The sequence below is a fragment of the Peromyscus maniculatus genome, chromosome 23, assembly GCF_049852395.1.
Source record: "Peromyscus maniculatus bairdii isolate BWxNUB_F1_BW_parent chromosome 23, HU_Pman_BW_mat_3.1, whole genome shotgun sequence".
In the NCBI taxonomy this organism is placed as follows: Eukaryota; Metazoa; Chordata; class Mammalia; order Rodentia; family Cricetidae; genus Peromyscus; species Peromyscus maniculatus.
Window position 1 is genome coordinate 15204907 of NC_134874.1, and position 21107 is coordinate 15226013.

General features: G+C 45.5%; 1 protein-coding gene across 34 annotated transcripts in view; it reads right to left on the reverse strand.

Annotated features, from left to right (window-relative positions):
* Nucleotides 1-2148: 2148 nt before the first annotated feature.
* The window catches only part of Clip1 (CAP-Gly domain containing linker protein 1), a 118183-nt gene continuing 99224 nt past the window's right edge, over nt 2149-21107 (reverse strand). For all 34 annotated transcript variants that reach the window (XM_076560054.1, XM_076560051.1, XM_076560047.1 and 31 more), the window contains 6 exons: nt 15629-15681; nt 8984-9101; nt 8750-8900; nt 8151-8200; nt 4325-4449; nt 2149-3839 (listed from right to left, as the gene is read on the reverse strand). In XM_076560054.1, coding sequence (XP_076416169.1) covers nt 3614-3839; nt 4325-4449; nt 8151-8200; nt 8750-8900; nt 8984-9101; nt 15629-15681 — 723 coding nt within the window. In that variant the 3' untranslated portion in view covers nt 2149-3613. The remainder of the gene's footprint in view (nt 3840-4324; nt 4450-8150; nt 8201-8749; nt 8901-8983; nt 9102-15628; nt 15682-21107) is intronic.

A 21107-nucleotide genomic window follows, 5' to 3' on the forward strand; every position in this document is an offset into this window, starting at 1 on the left:
CCTTACCTCTTAACATCTGGACACCGGAGCGGAGTCAGCCAGTGTGGACTTTGTGTTCCTCCAAGGCCATCTGGAGAGTTAACGCAAAGCAAGCAAGCTGTTCATGGTGGGTGCTAAGCTAGCAATAACTTGTATGTGCAGATTCCTCTTTACGATATGGAGTGTAGACTATCTGTTCCCATCCCCCACCCTGTCACTCCCACTTACCTTACACCTTTTGTTTGTTTTCTGTTTTTTCGAGACAGGGTTTCTCTCTGTGTAGTTTTGGTGCCTGTCCTGGATCTCGCTCTGTAGACCAGGCTGGCCTCGAACTCACAGAGATCTGCCTGGCTATGCCTCCCGAGTGCTGGGATTAAAGGCATGCACCAATGCCGCCCAGCCCACTTTTTTTTTTTTTTTTTTTAAATATGCTGTGATAAAGCAGTGGATTACCCACAACATTTAATTTCTGAATGGTTCACAAAGTGCTTTCAGATGAAGATCAGTTATTTCTTTTCCAGCTCCTAACAGGGCCTCATGTAGTCCAGGCTGGTGTTGAACTCACTATGGAGCTGAGGATGACCTTGAATTCTTGAGCCACCTACTAAGTACTAAAATGACAGATGGATACCACACATGGCTTATTTTGATTCTTCTTTAAAAAGAAATGTGTCTCTCATGTTCTGGTGTGAACAGAATTGGTTGGTGGTGTTTCATGAAGTCACTTGGAAGCCCAGGACCCTTCCAAGAGGTTTTATGGTCTAGGACACTCTCTCTTGAGTTGGAATCATTTTAAATCTTTGTACACCCTGCCCCCACCTTGAAACAGGGTCTCATCATATAGTTCAGGCTGGGCTTGAACTCTTGTCAAACTACCAGCCTCAGTCAGGATGTCTCCACCTGTCTCCCCCCAGATCCCAAAATCCACTACATCACCTCAGTGTGCAGCATCCTATCTTCTTGTTAACAGTGGTACCTTATAGACCAAAGCCTACTAGCGCCTGGTATTTATGTGTGCACACGCAGGGCATATGCTCAGGATAGAGGACAACCTCAGTTGTCATTCTTAAGGTGCCATCAACCTTTGTAAAATTCTTTCATTGACTTAAAACTTGCTAAGTAGGTTAGGCCAGCTGGTCAGCTAGCCCCTTAGGGGCCTGCCTATCCATCTCCCCTGTTCTAGGATTACAAGTGTGTGCCACCATGCTCAACTTTGTGGGTTCTGGGAACAAACCCATGTCCTGACAGAGCTATCACCCCAGCTTTTCTTCTCAGACAGGTTGTCTCTCATGTAGCCCAGGCTAGCCTCAAACTTGCTACATGGCCAAGAAAGACCTTGAACTTCTGATCCTCCTGCCTCTACCTCCCCAGTGCAGGGATTAGGTATTGCTGCTGTTGGCATTTGTGTGTGGTGCAAAGGATTGAACTCAGGTCTTGTGCATGTTGGGCCAGCACTGTAACACTGAACTATATGTCCAGCTCCTGCTGACATTTTTGTTGTTTGTCAAGTCAGGGTTTCTCTGTGTAGTCCTAGCTGTCCTGGAGCTCTGTTGACCAGGCTGGCCTTGAACTCAAAGATCCACTTGCCTCTGTCTCTTAAGTGCTGGGATCAACAGTATATGCCACCACCAAACTAACATTGCTGACATTCTTATAAGCAACTCCATCAATAACTCCCAAGGCCTAAAACATTCAGGACATACCAGGTTAGTTTCTTTCTCTTTTCAGACAGGGTCTTATGTAGCTCAGGCTGGCCTCTAAATTGTTATGTAGGCAAGGATGGCCTTGAATTTCTATCCCTTATGTCTCCGCCTCCAAAGGGTCCAGCTGGACACACCAATCTTTTATAGTTATTTAGCAAGTTATTTTATTGAGGTGGAAAGACTTGTTTGCAGAGCTGTCAGCATGGCTTAGTGGTGGTGGTTGTGAGGGCAAGAGATTGCCTTTTGGATCTAAAGGGCTTTTTCTTTTTTTTTTTCCTTCCCCAAGACACGGTCTCTCTGTGTAGCCCTGGCTGTCCTGGAACTCACTCTGTAGCCCAGGCTGGCCTCAAACTCACAGAGATTCTCCTGCCTCTGCCTCCCAAGTGTTGGGATTAAAGGCATGCGTCACCACTCACTTCAAAGAGCTTTCTTACTTGAAGAAAAAGATGACAAAAAATCCCAAGAATATGTGTTTGCTACTGCTGGCAGAAAAACCAAACAACGGAACCTATTTATTAAAGTAGATACAGAACTCCGATTTTAATACTGCTTTACATATTTTGTTTGTGAAGTAATTCCTGTGGTTTTATTGACCAAAAATGTCAACTGGTAACAGATTTGTTTAATGTTCACTCTTGTCACGCACGGTGGATAATCTTGAGGGGGAGTATGGCAAAGGCTTATATACACAAAGACGGAAGTTCTTATCATGCACGCCACATGAAGGGGCATTTAATTCCTTTTTACATATTCTCAAAAAACATTCAAGTGAAGACAGACTCAGACTGGCTGATAAAACTCTTTTTGTATGTTGAGGTCCTTCGTTTTATCTTTTTGTGATAAGAAAATTCAAAATTATTCATGTTGAATTTCTCATCATACATTCATTAAAAAACACAGTAAAAAAAACAAAAACCAACCCACAAACATATCAAGGAGGGCTGTAGATCAGTTAGCTTAGCTGCTGCAGTGGCTTAGTCCACTACCGGGGTTGTCTGCAGAAGAAGGGAAACAAAGCCAGACAGCTGGAGGCAGCCCTTCCAGCTGCTCACAGCTGGTTAAGAAACGACATACAGATGGTGACAACAATTAGGAAGCTGCAGAGGCTGTTCCTGGCCTAGTCAGCCACATCCTGATGATCCTTTCAGGTGTTTTCTTTTTCATAAAAGTAAAAAAATCTGAAAAGACACATTGTATATACTTTTTTCCCAAAATATAGATTTTTAAAAATATATATATATACACATATAATATATAGAGGTTGAAATTATGTAAAACCAATGAAGAAAACACCACTGTTGGGTCCGTGGGTGCAGCATACAGATTATATAAAATGTCCCCACAGCAGTTTGGGGCTCCCCTCCCTTTTCTCTGTTTCATGATTTACAGTCACGCCTGTGTATTATTGTCAAGCCTGGGAAAAGGCACTACTGAGGGCAGGTAGTGCGGAGAGCTTGGATATTTAGGAATGAAATTATTTAAATGAGCACATGAAAATGCAAAGTGGCACATTTTTTTTTTGCAACTCATTCCAGTGTCAAAGCGTAACAACAACAATAACAACAACAAAAACCCTAAATATACAGATGTAGCCAGGAAATATCTTAGTGCAAATATGAGAAATAACGGCATAATTTAAAGTTTCTTAAATAAGATATTGTCAGGGTCCAGCTTGTCCCACGATGTTTCTCTAGGAACAAAAAAGTAATGGCACCTGGTGCAAAGTCTTAAATCTTAAAAATCCAGAAAATGAAGATGGAAGTGAAAGCCCACCTACCAAACATTTATTATTTGAACTTATGAGGGGAAATGTGTTGAAGATCAAAATATTTTCAAAAAATAACGAGTTCTTCTGAAGTTGCTCACAATGCTGGTGGGAAGCCGCCGAGATGCCGGAGTCTGCGGAAGCCCGGTCCCGCCCTCAAGGCCCCTCAGAAGGTCTCGTCATCATTGCAGTTGGTGGCCCAGTGCCCAAACATCTCACAGATCTCACAGTATGGCCGTTCCTCGCTCCGGCTGCCGTGGTGCGTGGAATGCGGAGGGTCTTCCGACATCTGTGCCTGGGTGGGGCAGTCCTCTGTGTCGTGGAGGTCAAAGCAATCACAAATGTCACAGAAGAGGCGGGGTTTCTTCTTGGATTGTTTCTCCGGCTCATCGCTACAAATGTCAACACAGGAAACCAGGACGTTGGTCAGAAGAAATGAAATGCTGGAGGTCAAAGTACTAACAGAGATGCTACAACCACACAGGGACCCATGACAGCCACATCTGGGGTTTCCAGGGAAGCCAGGACAAAGCTTTGTACAATGTGCACCTTAGGCTGAAGAGACGGCCCAGTGGTTAAGAACAGAGTTCCCAGCACCCACGTGGTGGCTCACAATTGTCTGTAACTACGGTTCCAGGGCATCTGATCTCCCGTTCTGGCCTCCGAGGGCACCAGGCGCACGTGCAGTGCATATACACAAGCAGGCAGGATGTTCACACACACAGGCAGTCTAATAAAATGAGCAGCTGGACTGCCACGCTCTCTCACTCTCGCCAGACTTGAGGCGGTTCGTCCTGGCAGAGTGGGCACCCGGCAGCCGCTTCTTATCTGACAACCGACACTCAGACCTCTGCCGAGGGACTGAGCGCTGTCATACCTGTCATAACTGTGGAGGTCGTCCCCGTTGCCATTCAGCGCGGCTTCAGACATCATCTCCACCTTCATCTTGAGATCTTCGTTCTTTCTCTGAAGGTCCACTATTACTGAATTGAGGAAATCAATCTGATTTTTTAAAAGGGGGGGGGGAGAAAGAAAAGAAAGAGTGAGGGATGTAAATGCCTAAGCCACATGCAGCTGGAGTCTAGACGTTAGGAAGAGTGTGCTCACACGACAGCTGCAAGCGTGCGTCTCAGCAGGACCAACTGTGCCTGCTACAGAGCCTGTGCTTTCCAGTCCCCCCAAGGAACAGGCGTGCTGGGGTGCAGGACGAACTACAGCCAGCTGGGACGAGAACATAGCTGGGTGAAGGGGGCTAGGGACTTTCTTTCTTCCCTTTCCCATCCCTCAGTGTTGGCTACTAAGGAACCATTTTGTATGTATACACACACACACACACACACACACACACACACACACACACACAAATTCATGTCATCGAATCTGAAGCTGTGAATGGATAAACCTTACTTGCCATTCAGACAAATGACATTACACTTAAATCACTAGTCTGTGGATTGGTGAAATGCTACTGATGCTTTTCAACAAAACACAACACCTATTCTGTCCACAGTCATAATTTCACGTTTCTGAATACACAGGCATGGTTAATTTTTCTTTCGTGTGTGTGTGTGTGTGTGTGTGTGTGTGTGTGTGTGTGTGTGTGTGAATCCAGGGCTGAAAATACAGTTAGTGGCAGAGCTCTGCCTGCTATGTATGAGGTCCTGGGTTCATTTCCTGGAGTCATGAATAAATCAGTCGATAAATCAGCATTAAAATTGTCTATATTCTAGAACTGACTCAGGACTTTTCTGATATGTAGATTTGGAAAAGTGATAACGGAACCTTTCTTCAGGTCACGTGACTGCTCAGTAAAGGGACAGGGCAGCAGAGCCTCTTCAGGGAAGGTGCAGGCTCCACAGAGAAGCCACGCTCTCTTTCTGCGGAGGCGAGCTGTGACATGCTTGACACACAGGAAGGGCATCTGTCCCAAGAGCAGCTGGGCAGCAAGGACAACAGAGTGACTGTCTGAAGGAAGCATGTCCTGAACACGCCATGTCCTTTTGAACCAAGGGTATTCTCAAAACAGAACATTCTTCCCTCTTTACAAAGTAAAAGGTTTTATTTCTCTAAATTGAAGTTTCTCTCTCTCAACACACATACACACACACACACTTTACCTATTCTTCCTTTTTTTTTTAAGATAGACTTTGCTATGTGTCTCAGACTGGCCTTAAGCTCACTGCGTAAATTGGGAATGACACACACCTTTAATACCAGCACTCGGGAGGCAGAGGCAGGCTGCCCCCTATTACTTTGAAGCCAGCCTGGTCTAAACAAGTTAGTCCCTATTTGAAACAAACAAACAAACAAACAAACAAACAAAAAAAACCAATTCACTTTGTGGCAGAGGATGGCCTTGAACTTCCTTTCTTTACTTTTTTTTTTTAAGACAGGGTCTCCACATTGTAGCCAGCCTCAAACTAAGAGATCTTCTTGTCTCTGCCTCTTGAGTGCTGGCACTACATGGATGTGCTACCACACCTGACTTTCTTTTTTATTCTAGATTTATTTTATGTGTGTGAGTGTTGTGTCTGTGGCCTGTGGAGGTCAGGAGGGGTCACTGGATTCCCTGAACTGGAGTTAAGGATAGTTGTGGACCACCATGTGCGTGCTGGGGACTGACCCTGGTCTTCGGTAAGAGGAACCACCGTGCTTAGCCACTGAATCTCTCCAGCCCCCACACCTGTCTTTCAAGTGGCATCTTCTAAGTCATTCTGTTAGGAGCTCCATTGTAAGAACAAGGAAACCACACACACAACCACACGTACATGCACACTCAAATAAGGACAAGGAAACCACACACAACCACACATACATGCACACACAAATAAGGACAAGGAAACCACACACAACCACACATACATGCACACACAAATAAGGACAAGGAAACCACACACACACAACCACACAAAATGCACACACAAATAAGGACAAGGAAACCACACACACACACACACACAACCACACATACATGCACACACAAATAAGGACAAGGAAACCACACACACACACAACCACACATACATGCACACACAAATAAGGACAAGGAAACCACACACAACCACACGTACATGCACACACAAATAAGGAAGCGTGAAACAAACCATTTGCTGATGGGAAGAAAAGTTCGGCAGCGGCAGAAACAAACGGAAGCAGAAAGGAAGGGGGAGAAAACAATGTTAATTCTGTACTGTGCCCGTGAGACACACTAAGAGACAACGCTAATTCTGAGTCGGTGGGAGTCTGACAGCTATTCAAGGTAAGTTCTTGCAGCACTATTTATAAAACACAACCACAAGCTTAGAAGGATCACGGTGTCCTGCCACCAAAAGGGAACTAAGTGATGGTACACCCATACAACGGAATACTATACAGCTAAAGAAAGGATAAGCACAGGGTACTTTATGTGGTATGCTGCAACTTAATGTTAAAAAAAAAAAAAAACAAAACTGGAGAGGTGTGCTGGTGTCGCACACCTGTGATCCAGCAACTGGGAGGTGGGTCAGGAGAAGCACCTTGTTCAAGGACAGTTAGAGCTACATGAAAGCCTGACTCAAAAAAAAAAAAAAAAAAAAGCTGGGTTGCGGCAGCATATGCTTTTAATCCCAGCACTTGGGAGGCAGAGGCAGGTGGATTATGAGTTTGAGGACAGCTTGGTCTATAGAGCGAGATCCAGGACAGCTAGGGCTACACAGAGAAACCCTGTTTCAAAAAAAGAAAAAAGAAAGGAAAAAAACTGGAGGAGATTGTTTATTTATATCTAGTATGTGATTGTTTATTTATATCGTGTATGTGATTGTTTATTTGTATCGAGTATGTGATTGTTTATTTGTATCCAGTATGTGATTATTTATATTGAGTATGTGATTATTTATATTGAGTATGTGATTGTTTATTTGTATCGAGTATGTGATTATTTATATTGAGTATGTGATTATTTATATTGAGTATGTGATTGTTTATATGTATCGAGTATGTGATTGTTTATTTATATCGAGTATGTGATTATTTATATTGAGTATGTGATTATTTGTATCGAGTATGTGATTGTTTATTTGTATCGAGTATGTGATTGTTTATTTACATCGAGTATGTGATTGCTTATTTGTATCGAGTATGTGATTGTTTATTTATATCGAGTATGTGATTATTTATATTGAGTATGTGATTGTTTATTTGTATCGAGTATATGATTGTTTATTTGTATCGAGTATGTGATTGTTTATTTACATCGAGTATGTGATTGTTTATTTTATCGAGTATGTGATTATTTATTTGTATCGAGTATGTGATTGCTTATTTACATCGAGTATGTGATTGTTTATTTGTATCAAGTATGTGATTATTTATATCGAGTATGTGATTGTTTATTTGTATCGAGTACGTGTGTTGGAGATAGGGCTCTTGCTATTGTCACACAGGCTGGTCTCAAACCCCATGGTTCCAATGACCCTCCCATCTCAGCCTTCCAGTGCTAGAGCCAGAGGCGTGTGCTGTCACACACCATATCTAGCTGTCCATTAAATCTGCAAAGCTAAGACGAGGGTAAGCGTCAGGACTGTGGGACCAAACGGCAGGGACTGGAAACCTTTCTACTGGATACCCTGAGAACCTTTGAGCATGTAGTCCATAGCAATGCATTACGCACTCTCTCTAATGACAGGAACAGGGAGACAACAGGAGCGCTAACGGAGGAGCATTACCTGACTCTCCTGGGCTCTCTCGTCCTCTTCCGCCTGGGCATCAGTGTTACCTTGTATTAAAAACAACGAGAACAAGGACAATCAGAGGGGTCGCTGCAAACACCGCTGTGATGGGCTGCTGTGGATGGTGGATGCTCACTGTCAAGCGCCTCCGAGAACTCGGAGAAGTCCCGGCCTGCTCTCTGGCCGCTATTGGGTCTCACAGACGCCAGCCCCGCCCCTTCAGGGATTCTCTCAAGCACCAGCTCTGGGGACTGGTGCCTGGTGTTTAAGGCCGCAGTGATCGCTGCTCTCCTCTGCGGCCTTGCACTCTGAGACCTGGTGGCTGCTGGTGTGACGGCAGCTGTCACACACTGCCCGCCTTGGGTTACAGCAGTTAGGCAGCATGAGAAGACCCGACACCAGGCACACTCGGGACCAGCCCCTGTTCGGCTCAACAGTGGGAGAGCTGGGGGCAGGATGGTGAGGTGGGGGTAGGGGTGAGGAGGGGCGGCTGGGCAGCGCACTGGGAGGGCACCTCTACCCGTGGAGGCTCAGCATGGCGGTGAGGAGGAGGAGGTACAGGGGTGCCCTGGAACACCATGTCGGCATCCCCCTACCTGAGGAGCTGCTGAGCTGCCTCTTGTTCTCCTTGAGTTGCAGCTCCAAGTTCTTGACCTTGAGTTCAAGCTTCACCTTATCCGACTCCAGTGTCTGCACAACTGAATGCAGGGACTTGGCAGAGGCATTCTCTCCGCGAAGCACCGTGACCTGGAACACACATGCTGCGCTCAGCCTGGGAGGAGGGGCGGAACGTGGCCAGGGGACCATCATCCCCACGGGACATCCCCTACCTCATTCCTCAGCTTCTCCAGCTCGGCGTCCTTCTCTGTGAGCAAGGCACTGGTGAGACTGATGGACTTCTGCAAAGAAGCTTTCTCTTCATCGGCGTCTCTTATGTACTCGGATTCTCTACGGGACCAGAGGGTTAGAAGGGGTCCAGAAGTCAGCGGAGGGCGTGGTCAGCAAGTAACTGTTGCAGAACAGGCTTGAGAGTAACTTCAGTTAACGTGGTAAAAAAGGTGAACGGGGAAGTTGCATGGGGGGTCAAGGCTGTTATGCCTGTAGATTTTACTTACTGCGAGGGAGAAAAGGTTTAGCTATGCACAGACATGCAGAACCCGCATGTCATTGTGTCCATTTGAACTCAAAAAGACAAGTCAATACTGTTGGAAGATGGAGATTTTTAAAAAAAACTGTCGCACCCTCCCCCCCTAAAAAAAATACAGCAAAATAGAAAGAACCCCACGTTGAATACTGTTACTTCTGGAATAAATAATTATCAAGCAATGACATTTAAAATACACACATGCAAAGCAATTATACAGATGTCATGCAGAGCAGATTGATGCTGGAAATATCAGTTGGTTCTCACTAATTTCAGTAACTTCTTGGTAAATGCTGAGGTTGTGTTTTTAAGATTGTGTGAGCCAAAACAGTAGCAAAGATTATTATTATTCAAACTGAAAAATAACTGCTTTTCAACCAATCTGAAGAAGGCACCAGGCTGTTTCTAGAACTGAGCTGCAGGAAGGCTGGGGGTCAAACAGAAATGAGGGGTTCACAGAGCCTCGCCCCTGCTCCCTGCTGGCTCACTAGGGGGCGGGAGAGGCCTCTGGGGACACTGTCCCCCGTGGAGTCCAGGCGGAGAAGGGAAAGGGTGAGGGGGACACATGGAGGCTGGGCAAGACACAAGGAAGTCGGCCCCAAGGAGGGCGGGAGGGTGTGTACATGTATGGTGTGCAGGCGTTTTTTTAGGCTTTGCTGTGAAGTACGAACATGCTGAGGTCATGAAAGGCATGACTTAGTGAGGGACTGTCAGAGATCTGAGGAGACTAAGCAGACAGAACCACACGAGTGCAATGGTATTTCCTAGCTTGGACCCTGGATGAGAAAAATGATGGATGGACAATTGCAGAGAGCTGAGTAGTGGTGACTTGGTGGTCTGGGTACTGGTACTGAGGCTGTGTGACATGTCACAGTGGGGCAGCTGGCTAGGGAAATGAACTGGCCACGCCACCTTTATAACGCTTCTGTAAACCTAAGACCAGTTTTGAAAATACAGAAGTTCTTAATTTTCAATAAACAGATCTGTGTCACCAAATTAACTTTAGGGAACATAAAACAAGAGAAAAGTGTCTCGGGCTAACGCTCAGGCCACACAATCTCAGACACTGCATCAGTGGAGGAGGAGGTCGCCAGCAGGAGTCTGTCACTAGGGAGCTTTGAGTCCCTGCCAATTCCATGAGAAGCAGGTGGGGAGAGGGAGAGCAGGTGGCATTTAGTCTGTTTTCAAATCAGCTGGGGGAATAGGGAATGGAGTTAGAGATGGCACACGGAATATGGCTGGTTAGTGAGACCCAAGGTATCCGGCACGTGAACTACAAAATTCTCATGGCTCATGGTAAACTGAAACTCTACACGAAGATGGAAATAAACGTGTTGTATTGATCTCGTTGTGTGGCTTAGACCTTCAAACTCCAGAATGAGAAGTAGTGAGAGAAGAATCTGAGACTTTACGGAAGTGCTCTGACTCAGTCACCCTGGAGAGGAAGGAGCATCAGGGGCGTCAAAGTCCCGAGGGAGTGTGAGGACAGGGGGCCGTCTCAGAGTTACAGCAGGGCTTCTGGAGTGGGAGGAAGGACCAGGCAGTTCTGCAATGTGGAAAGGCAGGTTTGGGTGCTGCCCAAAGACACAGTAAATGTGGGCTCCCTGGATTTCTCTGAAACGTGTTTGGTATTTTGTTCTATCATAAAAATGAATCCTGAAGCTTTATTTAAGTAGCACTCAGAGTTGAAATAATTTTTTTTTGAAGTTTTAACTAAAAATTAGCAGGACTGGAGTTTGCTGAAGACAGATGTGGATTCTCCTCTGCCCAAAGACCTAGTTGGCTAAGATCCCATGGACACTTAGCATCTGGGAGGACAGTCACCAGTAACCAGCGAAAGGTCACCAACTCAACTCCGTGCCTATCCTGTCTACACACAACCCAAGCCATGCAGATGGCTAAGATGGTGGCAGGATGTTCCCTTCACGAATCAACCAAAGCACTGATCACGTGCTGAAGAAAGAGACGGCTCAGCGGTGAAGTCACCGCCACAAGCCTGATGAGTTTGATCCTGAGCATCCACATGGTGTAAGAATCCACCCACCCGCCCCCCAACACACAGTAAATGTTAAAGGAAGAAAAAAGAAAAAGAAAGAGGAAGAGAGAAAGCAGGAGGTCTACCAGATGACAGGGCACACAGGCTTGGCAGCTCATCTTTGTGACAGATCTTCAGTGATGGCTTCTTAGGCAATTTCTACGCCCTAATTCCTCTGCACAAACCAAGAGGGGCTGAATTAAACCATCTGTGCCAACATTACTGACGTGTGAGAGGCAAACAGTTTAAGCCATGTTGGCTAGAAGGGTTTCCTCATGCTACCAATACCAAGACGGGATGCTAACAGGATAAAAGAAGGGCTTCAGGGCCGGAAACTCTTGTCCTACCCCCCAAGGGAATGTGTCGCTCAGATTCTTTTCTTACTACTTACATAAGAAATAAAGTCCAGTCATGAAGCAAATACCTTCAAGTGTTACTGGGCAAGCTTTAAAGTGCAAGATAATAAGAGCCAAATATTAGAAACATGAAGAAAAAATGCAAAGACAGTAAGGAGAACTAAATTTGCACCCAAGTTCTTTGCTGTATATCGGTATCAAAAAGGAATGTGTGTGTGTGTGTGTGTGTGTGTGTGTACATTGCTGAGCATATTTTACAAAACAAAAGCAAGACACAGAGGGACAAAGGCAGCCAAAAAATATATACAACGATTTGGTTTACTAAAAATATATGAGATTTATTGATTATAACGTGGATAGACTTTCTTTAGTCTTACCATGAAAGACACACAGATATAGCAAAGGAAGCAAGAGTAGGAAAGGGAAAAGAGAGGATGAGGTGAGCATTGGTGAGCAGCGCAAGCTCGGAGACAGTCAGACAGTTACAACCCACAGGGAGCCCAGGGGCCTGGCCAGCGCAGGCCGCTTCGGGAGGTCCTCACGGGCTTACATTCTGCTCTACCAGGTGAAGTTAGACTCATAAACCCCCGTCTGAACCTCTGGCTTTGCTGTCCTTTGGCATTAAAAAGCCCAGAGCAGAAGGGGACCGTGCTAGCCCCCGGTGTGCATCAGCCTGGGCAGCTGTGGAGGGGCAGATGCCTCCAGTCCCAGCAGATAGACAGCTCCCCTTCCCAGCTAGACCCCTGGAGACCTGCTTTTCCCCGCTCCTCTTCGTCTTTTGTTTTAAGACAGGGTCACTCTGTAGCCCTGACTGGCCTGAAACTCACTCTGTAGCCCAGGCTGGCCTTGAACTCAGAAAGATCCTCCCGCCTCTGCCTCCCTAGTGCTGGGATTAAAGCTGTGAGACAATACACTGGCTGGCACGCGTGTCCATCTGTACCCAAGTTTTCAAATGATAACAGTTTTAAATTCAGAGAAAAATGATCACTCCGCCTTGCCTGCAATGCAATGTTTACCGATACCAGAACCACAAAGCACATGCAGGAGGGAGGATGCCACTGATCTAGTTACAACAGTCTCCTGGAGCCAGCTTGGCCTCCTACCTCTCCTTTGCTGGGGTTGCAGGCACATTCTACTGTGCTCGGTTCATAACTTAACGTTGTGTTTATTCATTAGCTCTTTCATTTACTGTGTGCATGTGGGTAGGTGCGCATGCCATGTGTGCGGAGGTCAAGAACAACTTGCTGGCATCCGTTCTCTCCTCCTATCATGTGGGTCTGAAGGGTCGCACTTAGGTTGTCAGGCCTGGTGGCAAAGCCCTCTTACCTCTGAGCCACCTCACCCATCTTGGCTTACAATTTAAATGTACTCCTTGGGGCAGGGCAGCTTTGCGACCCTTGGATCCCACAGAAGGCTTTTCCTAGGGAACCCAGGACCTTACAGAAGCTGGCCTGGAGCTCTCACACTGACTCCTCAGCGACTGCTTCACCTGATGGTGGGAGAGTCCTGCCAGTCTGTACCGTGACCATGAGGAATAGGGTCATCTCCTGCCTTCACTTCTAATTTAAACCACAGACCGGCTCCCGACACAAGGAGGCTTGTGTGCTTTTCTGACGTAAGCATTGGGAACAAGGCATTCACGTCAAGATCATATAAAGCCTTTAGTCCTCTCTGCAGGGCAGACAGAGTTAGACATCACAAGCACACGTCCACAGAGGACCTTTCCAAACTGACACCTGGGAGACACTGAAGGGTCTCACTTGTTGATATTTTAAAATACATTCAAACTCAGCCTTCCAAAATAGAAGCAACTGTCCATGAGAGTTGATTAACAAGAGGAAATCAGTTTAAACAGAAACTAAATTTATAACTTTTCCGAAATTTTCATCTTTAGGTTTGTTCACCAAAGTTAGTAGGAATCATTTTGGTGTTTTGGTTTTGGTGGTAGCAGACTGAGAGCAGGGCCTCATGTGAACGGGAATTGTCCAGTCACTACTCAGCGTTTAATTGTTTGAGACAGATCTCATTAAGTTGCATAGGGCTATCTTGCCTTCAGCCTCCCCAATAGACACTAGGCCTGGCTTAAATTAGCAGCAATTTTTGAGAGACACTTTGCTAAACATATAATTTAGTCAGTCACAGATAAGTGAGGACTCACAAAGTACACTATCTTTTAAAAATCAGTAATAAATACAAGGTACATGGAGAAGAGAATACAAAAACCTGAAGTTCTAGGTCTCAAGCCTGCACCCATTACTAATGGGCCTGAGTTCTTCACTAAGTTCTGGCCTGGGGGCTTCTGCTTCATCATTAAAAATGCACACCCCACCATTATCTTCCACTTTGAGATTATATGAATTTGTGAATTCAAAAGTGTTGTGTAAATGTAACGGGATTGTGTATTGCATCAGCCCATTTTCATTCATTTGTCCCCTTTTGAGAAAGCTACAAAAACAAGGTCTCGTTATTTTTCCGTCCAGTGGAAGCATGGCCACGGTGAGACACATGTGCATTCTAGAATGTAAAGACCTTGGATAAACTCAACAAAGGAAACCAAGTATTTTGTGCACATGCGCATGTGGGTGCGTGCGTGTGCATGTGCGTGTGTTTTTGAGACGGGGTTTCACTGTGTAGTCCGGGCTGTCCTGGAACTCACTCAGTAGAGCAGGCTGGCCTTGAACTCACAGAGATCTGCTGGCCTTTGCCTCCCTAGTACTGGGATTAAAGGCATGCGTCACCACTGCCTGGTGAATCTCAAGTATTTCTTAATTAAAACCAGAGAGAAGAAAAGGCTTCCCCTGGACCAAGGCCCAACAGCCTCTAAAACACAGCAATCCACATTGTGCAATCCAAATATTTTTGTAGGCTAAATAAACCCTTGAATTCCCAAGTGTGAGACACATCTGTCAAACATCAGCAGGACAGGGAAACCTCTGCTCTGACAAGAGAAGCACTTCCTAAGAGCATGGGAAAATCTTGGGGTTAGGCTGGATTTCTTTTCTCTCTTTTGTTTCTTCTTGTCTTAAAAAAAGCACAGGGTCTCAAACATCAATATGTACCCAAGGATGACCCTGAACTACTGATTCTGTCACTCCCAAAGATTATAGATGGTTTTGTTGTTTGTTTTTGGTGTGGGGATGCACACAGGAGCTCATACATGTAAAGCAAGCTCTCTATTGCTAGGTTATATTCTTAATCCCTACTTTACTTTAATTACTTAACTAGTTAATTATTTATTTGTGACGGGGTCTTATTATATAGCCCTGGCTGTCCTGGAACTCACTCTGTAGACCAGGCTGGCCTTGAACTCTGAGATCCACCTGCCTCTGCCTCACAAGTGCTGGCATTAAAGGCATGCTTTACCACTGCCTAGCTTTTAATTTTTTAAAGCAGGATTTTGCAATGTAGCATAAGTTGAATTCAAATTTATGATCCTCCAGTCCCAGCCTCCTGAGTGCTAGAATTATAGGTATATTTTATCCTGACCTGGCCTAAATATTTCATTTCTATGGACCCCATTTATCTCTACTCAAAAGAGCTTGGAAAGTTATAAAATATTATGGAGGGATAATGAATAATAGAAACAAAATGGTATTACTTATTAAAAAAAATCAAGCTTTCCCATAATTAAAATCAGTACTGTATCTAAAGTGATTACTATATATACAATTATCATAATGTTCATTACTAAAACCATTGACATGAGGCCGTCTGAATTTAGTAAAGTAGTTCTGAGTAGATGCAGTTGAAAATGGCTTAGAATTTTAAATTTCTGAAACCAGCACAGACGGATCTTCATAACTTGTCAACTGCAAGCACTAAATACCACAATGCCATTTTCTGAATTTAAGAAGTTGACTGTTTTCTACGAGCTAGCGCACACAGCATGTTCTGAAGCTTGTTAAACACACACACATCAGTAAACAAACAGGGAGCCTACCTCTTTTTCATTTCTAACAACTGATTATTGAGTACAGATCTTTCTTCTTCCAGCTGAAAAACAAAAACAGAGAGAGTTCAGTTGATAGCAAGTCCATCCACAGAGGTCCACCGCTCCTTCATACGATCCACTCCAGGGTGGTCGATCCCACCGGCTTCTCTCAAGCAGTGACTACTTAAAAATTGCTTTTGATCTGATGGTTCACCCCTTCCTGATAGGCCTGAGAATCAGAATATTCATTTTTTTAACAATATAATTTTTGTAGAAAATAATAAAAAACTGTGTCTGCATCTACCCATTTGTAAATGCTGTTATACATATAAATAACCATAAGAAAAGACACACCAAGTCATGTACGATGTTTCCTCAATGAAACCCAATGGGAGGAGGAATCATTTCTAAATTGCACTTTTCTATACTGGTTCATGTTACAGACACGAGAGAGACAGACAGATGGGGGAGGTCATGAGACAGGGTCCTGATATGCAGCTCAGACTGGCTTCAAACCGGTGCTCTTTTTCTCTTGCTTCAGCCTCCTGAAGGCTGGCTGGATCACAGGCATGCACCGCCATCCCTAGCTACATGTATGATATGTTGACCTTAAAAATAACACTTCAACTTATAAGGAATAGTAATGATTAATTTTTTTCAGATAAAAAAAAGTCTTTATAAGCCAGGCATGTTAGTACTGTAGTACCAGTCACTCAGGAGGCTGAGGCAGGAGGATCATTTAAGCCCTGTTAAAGACCAGCCTGAGTAATATAGTAAACCAGTTCTAAAACAAAAACAAAAAAATGAAAGGAAAAGAAAAATTATAAATTCGCTTTAAAGTAATACTCAAGGAACCAGGAATGGTGGCATACACCTATAACCCCAGCAGTCACAGAAGAATGAGGATTGGAAGCTTGAAACCAGTTTATACAAAGAGCCCTGTCTCAAAAAAAAAAAACAAAAACCAAACTAAATCTAGCAATTTAGGGTATCCAGGCATAGTAGTCTAGGTTTATAATCTCCAAACTCAGGAGGCAGGCAAACAGAGAGTTTGAGATCAGTCTGGGTGCATGGCAAGACGCTGTTCAAAAACAAAAAACACTCAGGAAAAACTGCAGAAGGTGTGCGGAGAATTGCTGAGACAAGAGCGGCCAAGAACTCATCACGAGGGGCATCCGATGCAGGAGCACAGGAGGGGTGCTCCTCGCACTGCACATGCTTGACATGTTTTATCATTAAAGCCTAAAAAGGAAGACCGGAGAAGAGATGGGAGGTTCTTATTGTGAGGAAGCCTGCAATGAAGGCTGTACCCAAATGGTCACGGTTTGGGAACACTAGAGCAGAAGAGTGTCCAGCAGCTCCCCTGAAAAACCACAGAGGGAGCTGGAGACGCTCAGCAGTTAGGAGCACTGGCTGCTCTTGTAGGGAACCCGGGTTCAGTTCCCAGCACCCACGTGGTGGCTCACAACTGCCTGTAACTCCAGTTCCGGAGGATTCAATGCCCTCTGGCCTCCATAGGCACCACATGATATATACTCAGGCAAAATACCCATACATATCAAATAAAAATAAATAAACCTTTAAAAACCAAAAAAAAAAAAACAAACAAGAGGTGGGGAAGGCGAGGCAAATGAACGAAACAGTGTACTGGGTACGTTGCGTACCTTTCAGCCCATCACTTAAACTAAGCTATCCAAGCTTGAGTGAAATAAAGGCCAAGGACAAACTCAGGGCCAACATCAACTCCGATTTCATAGGTCCAGTACGGACACTTGAATCACAAGGGGCAGGCAGGGCTTTCCATTCTGCTTCCTGCTGTAACTGAAAACACACGCAGGAGGTGCCCAGTAACTAGAGGGAGGGAACGACAGGATGCTGCGCTCTCCTCTCCGTGAGTAGGATAGTAACACACTTGGAAGCCCAGCTTCTCACAGGATGAGCTCCCCGCTGAGAGTCTAAGCTGAATCTTTTTCCACCAGTTTCCCCAGTGAGGTGGTTCACTTGGCCTATTTCAGTCTCTTCTCCGAGTGAGGGTTCTGAGGTCCAAAATAGCAACTCTGCCTTGACAGCACAAAACACATTCTCCGTGTCTGAGGATTTCTTGTCTCGCCTCCCACACACAGACAGACAGACTTCTGCTCTTGGAAGAGCATATGAAAAAGGAAAGATCCAGTGGGTCTGCCTGTGACAACCGGCTTGCAGAGACGAAAGGGGAATGGTAGAGGGAGGAGGTGATGCTGTGGGGCCCTCTCAAGGCAGAACTGGTACCAGTTTCTAGGAGCCACCTCCACAGGGCCACACCCTTTCCTAGGACAGATCTCACCCAGGGACCCATCAACGGAGAATATAAAGACTGTGGGCTAGAGGCTGAAGAGATGGCTCAGAGGTTAAGAGCACTGACTGCTCTTCCAGAGGTCCTGAGTTCAATTCCCAGCACTCACATGGTGGCTCACAACCATCTGTAATGAGATCTGGTGCCCTTTTCTGGCCTGCAGGCATATGTGCAAGCAGAAGACTGTGTAAATAATAAATAAATAAATTAAAAAAAAAAAAAGACTGTGGGCTATTGAGATGACTCCACGGGTAGAGGCTCTTGCTGCCAACCTGATAACTTGAGTTTAATCACGGGGACCCATGTGGTACAATCTGTTCATATGTGTTCAGTGGCATACACATGCCCTCCACCCCAACAAATAAAATGTAACTTTAAAACAAGGAAAGAAAGAAAAAGGAAAAAAAAAAAAACCCGAGACATTTCAGTGAAATTTGGGGCTGAACTCTAGCACCCCAACTCTAGCACGCCAGTAGAGTGAGTCAAGGCTACCCTCAGGCTGGCAGGACAGCTTCCTTCTCTTTTTATAGATGCTGCTGAGGGCTCCACTCATAAACACTGTACACCACACGTCCCCTCAACCCTGCTGCCCAGGGAAGCGGGCCTGCAACAGTGATACACATTCCGTTACCAATTCAAGTTGCATAAGCTCTCAAGAGATTCATGAGGAGACAGCATGTCTTAACAGCTGGTTTGAGTTTATAGGAATACATACACACAGCTGCCCTCTCAGACCCATACATTCGCAGCTACCACAGCCTGGCCAAAGAATGCTGCTGTGTGGCCACAGGGTGAGAGGACTGAGGGGACTCGGGACAATACGTACACATATCGTCTCAGTCCCGGTGAAGATAGCTAGCTATTTTCCCTCGGTCCCCTAGGAGCTCTGCCATAGCCTGACCAGCCGCAAATATCCTTCCCTGCACAGGCAAAGTAGAAAAGAACTGTCCCTTCAGCCCTAACGCCTTGGCAGCCATTCACAGCTGAGACACCCATCAGGTCCAGGGAACAGCCCTCTAAAATGTCCCTCAAAAGCTAGAGGTGAGCAGGAGGCTGAAGAAGTCTAGAGGGAGATCTCAGGAAAGAAACTTCAAATGTGTCTGCTCAGGGAAGACCGTGAGTAGATGAACTAATGCAATGCCTGACGAGTGAAGGAAAGACTCTCCAAACAGCAGAGGTTGCTGGCCTCAGGGGCCACACTGCATACAAAATTACCATTTCTCAAAGAATAATTAACTTCATTGTTTTGTTTTGAAAACACACTCTTTTTAAAGAGATTTTACAATACTGTATAGAAACAAAGTCAAAAGGAGGAAAACATCCCTTAATGCTGTCACTCAGAGACAACTCCAAATATCATCAGCTGAATGGCCTGGGGATGGACAGGCCGTTTTCATTTTAGTTGGCGCGTGCAAGTGCTTGGGCGCGTGTCTGCAGAGGCCAGCAGACTGCTGGGAGCCGGTCTTTGCCGGCCACTGCACTGAGGCGGGCAGGGTCTCTCCTGCTGCAGCACTGCACTGAGTACTCCAGGCCAGCTGGCCCGGGAGCCCCTGGGCAGCTCTTGTCTCCACCCCCATCCTGCCTTACAAGCTCTGGATGCGCACCACCCCAGTAGTTTGTGTGTTTGTGTTTTGTTGTTATTCAGACAGGGTCTCTCTCTGCAGTCCTACCTGGCTGGGAACTCACTATGATAGTAGACCAGATTGTCCTGGCATTCACGCAGCTTGGATTACACGTGAATGACCACGCCCTGCCTCAGGTAACCTTACATGAGGACTGGAAATCTAACTCGGGTTGTAAGGCTTGTGTGCATGGTTTAGTCCTTTACCAGATGAGCCAGCTCTCTGGCTGTCTTAGGGTTTTTGTTTTCCTTTTTGGATTTCCAAGACAGGGTTTCTTGTGTAGTCCTGGCTGTCCTGGAACTCATTCTGTAGACCGGGCTGGCCTCGAACTCACAGAGATCCGCCTGCCTCTGCCTCCCGAGTGCTGGGATGAAAGGCGTGCGCCACCACCACGGCCCGGCTTATGAGGAGACTCTGGCCAGCTCAAGCATGGCCAGCCCTGGTCTGGCAGGCCTTGCCCTTCTTCCCTCATTCCCCAAGCCAGCCATCAAGGTCTACTCCCTTATCTGACCACTTCCTCCTCCCGAGGCCGACCATCAGGAGTCAAAGGCTCCCTTTCGCTCACCTAATTAACATGCCCAATTAAAATTAAACACCTCGCCAGGCGTTGGTGGCGCACGCCTTTAATCCCAGCACTCGGGAGGCAGAGCCAGGCGGATCTCTGTGAGTTCGAGGCCAGCCTGGGCTACCAAGTGAGCTCCAGGAAAGGCGCAAAGCTACACAGAGAAACCCTGTCTCAAAAAAAACAAAAAAAAAAACAAAACAAAAAAACAAAAAAAAAAAAAAAAATTAAACACCTCATCCTAACATGGGGCTTCCCCTTGTACCTTTATAAACTGCCGTTTTTCCTATGTGCCATGTCTGTCTCCTCTCTATCCGGGGCAGTCCTCCTGCCATTCAGGGACAAATCCCCGGTCCCCCTGTCCCTTCTCCTTCTCCCTTGTCCTCCATCTCCTGTCTTTGTCTGTTGTTCCTGCAGTCTGTCCCTCCCTGGCAAATAAATCTCCTTTGGGCTGAGAACTTGGTCTTGAGGTGTTCTCAGCCGATACTTTTCCTTTCATTTTAAGATTTTTGTCTTAATAGTTTTTGTAGGAATTTGCTTTTTCTGCCTAGGCACTTAAAAACTTCTTTCTAAATTCTTGAGTTTCAATACTAACTTTTATTATAATTGTGAGTGATGATGTGTATGGGGCTCATTGGCACCCACACACGTCATCCACATGCACAATTTTTTAAAAAATACAACAACACAATAACAAAATATTAATTTTGACTTGGATTAGGACAGAACTTCCAGCATTTCTGAAATGGCTCTAAACATACTTCTGCCATTTTGTAGTACATGTTTATGTGACGCACTGTTCTCAGCCTTGACAGTTATAAAATTGTTGTTTGTTGTTTGTTTGTTTGTTTTGAGACAACGTCTTATACTATGGAGCTCTGGTTGGCTTAGAACTCACTATGTAGAGACTTTGGCTGGCCTCAAACTCACCGAGATTCACCTGCTTCTACTTTCCAAGTGCTGGGAGTAAAG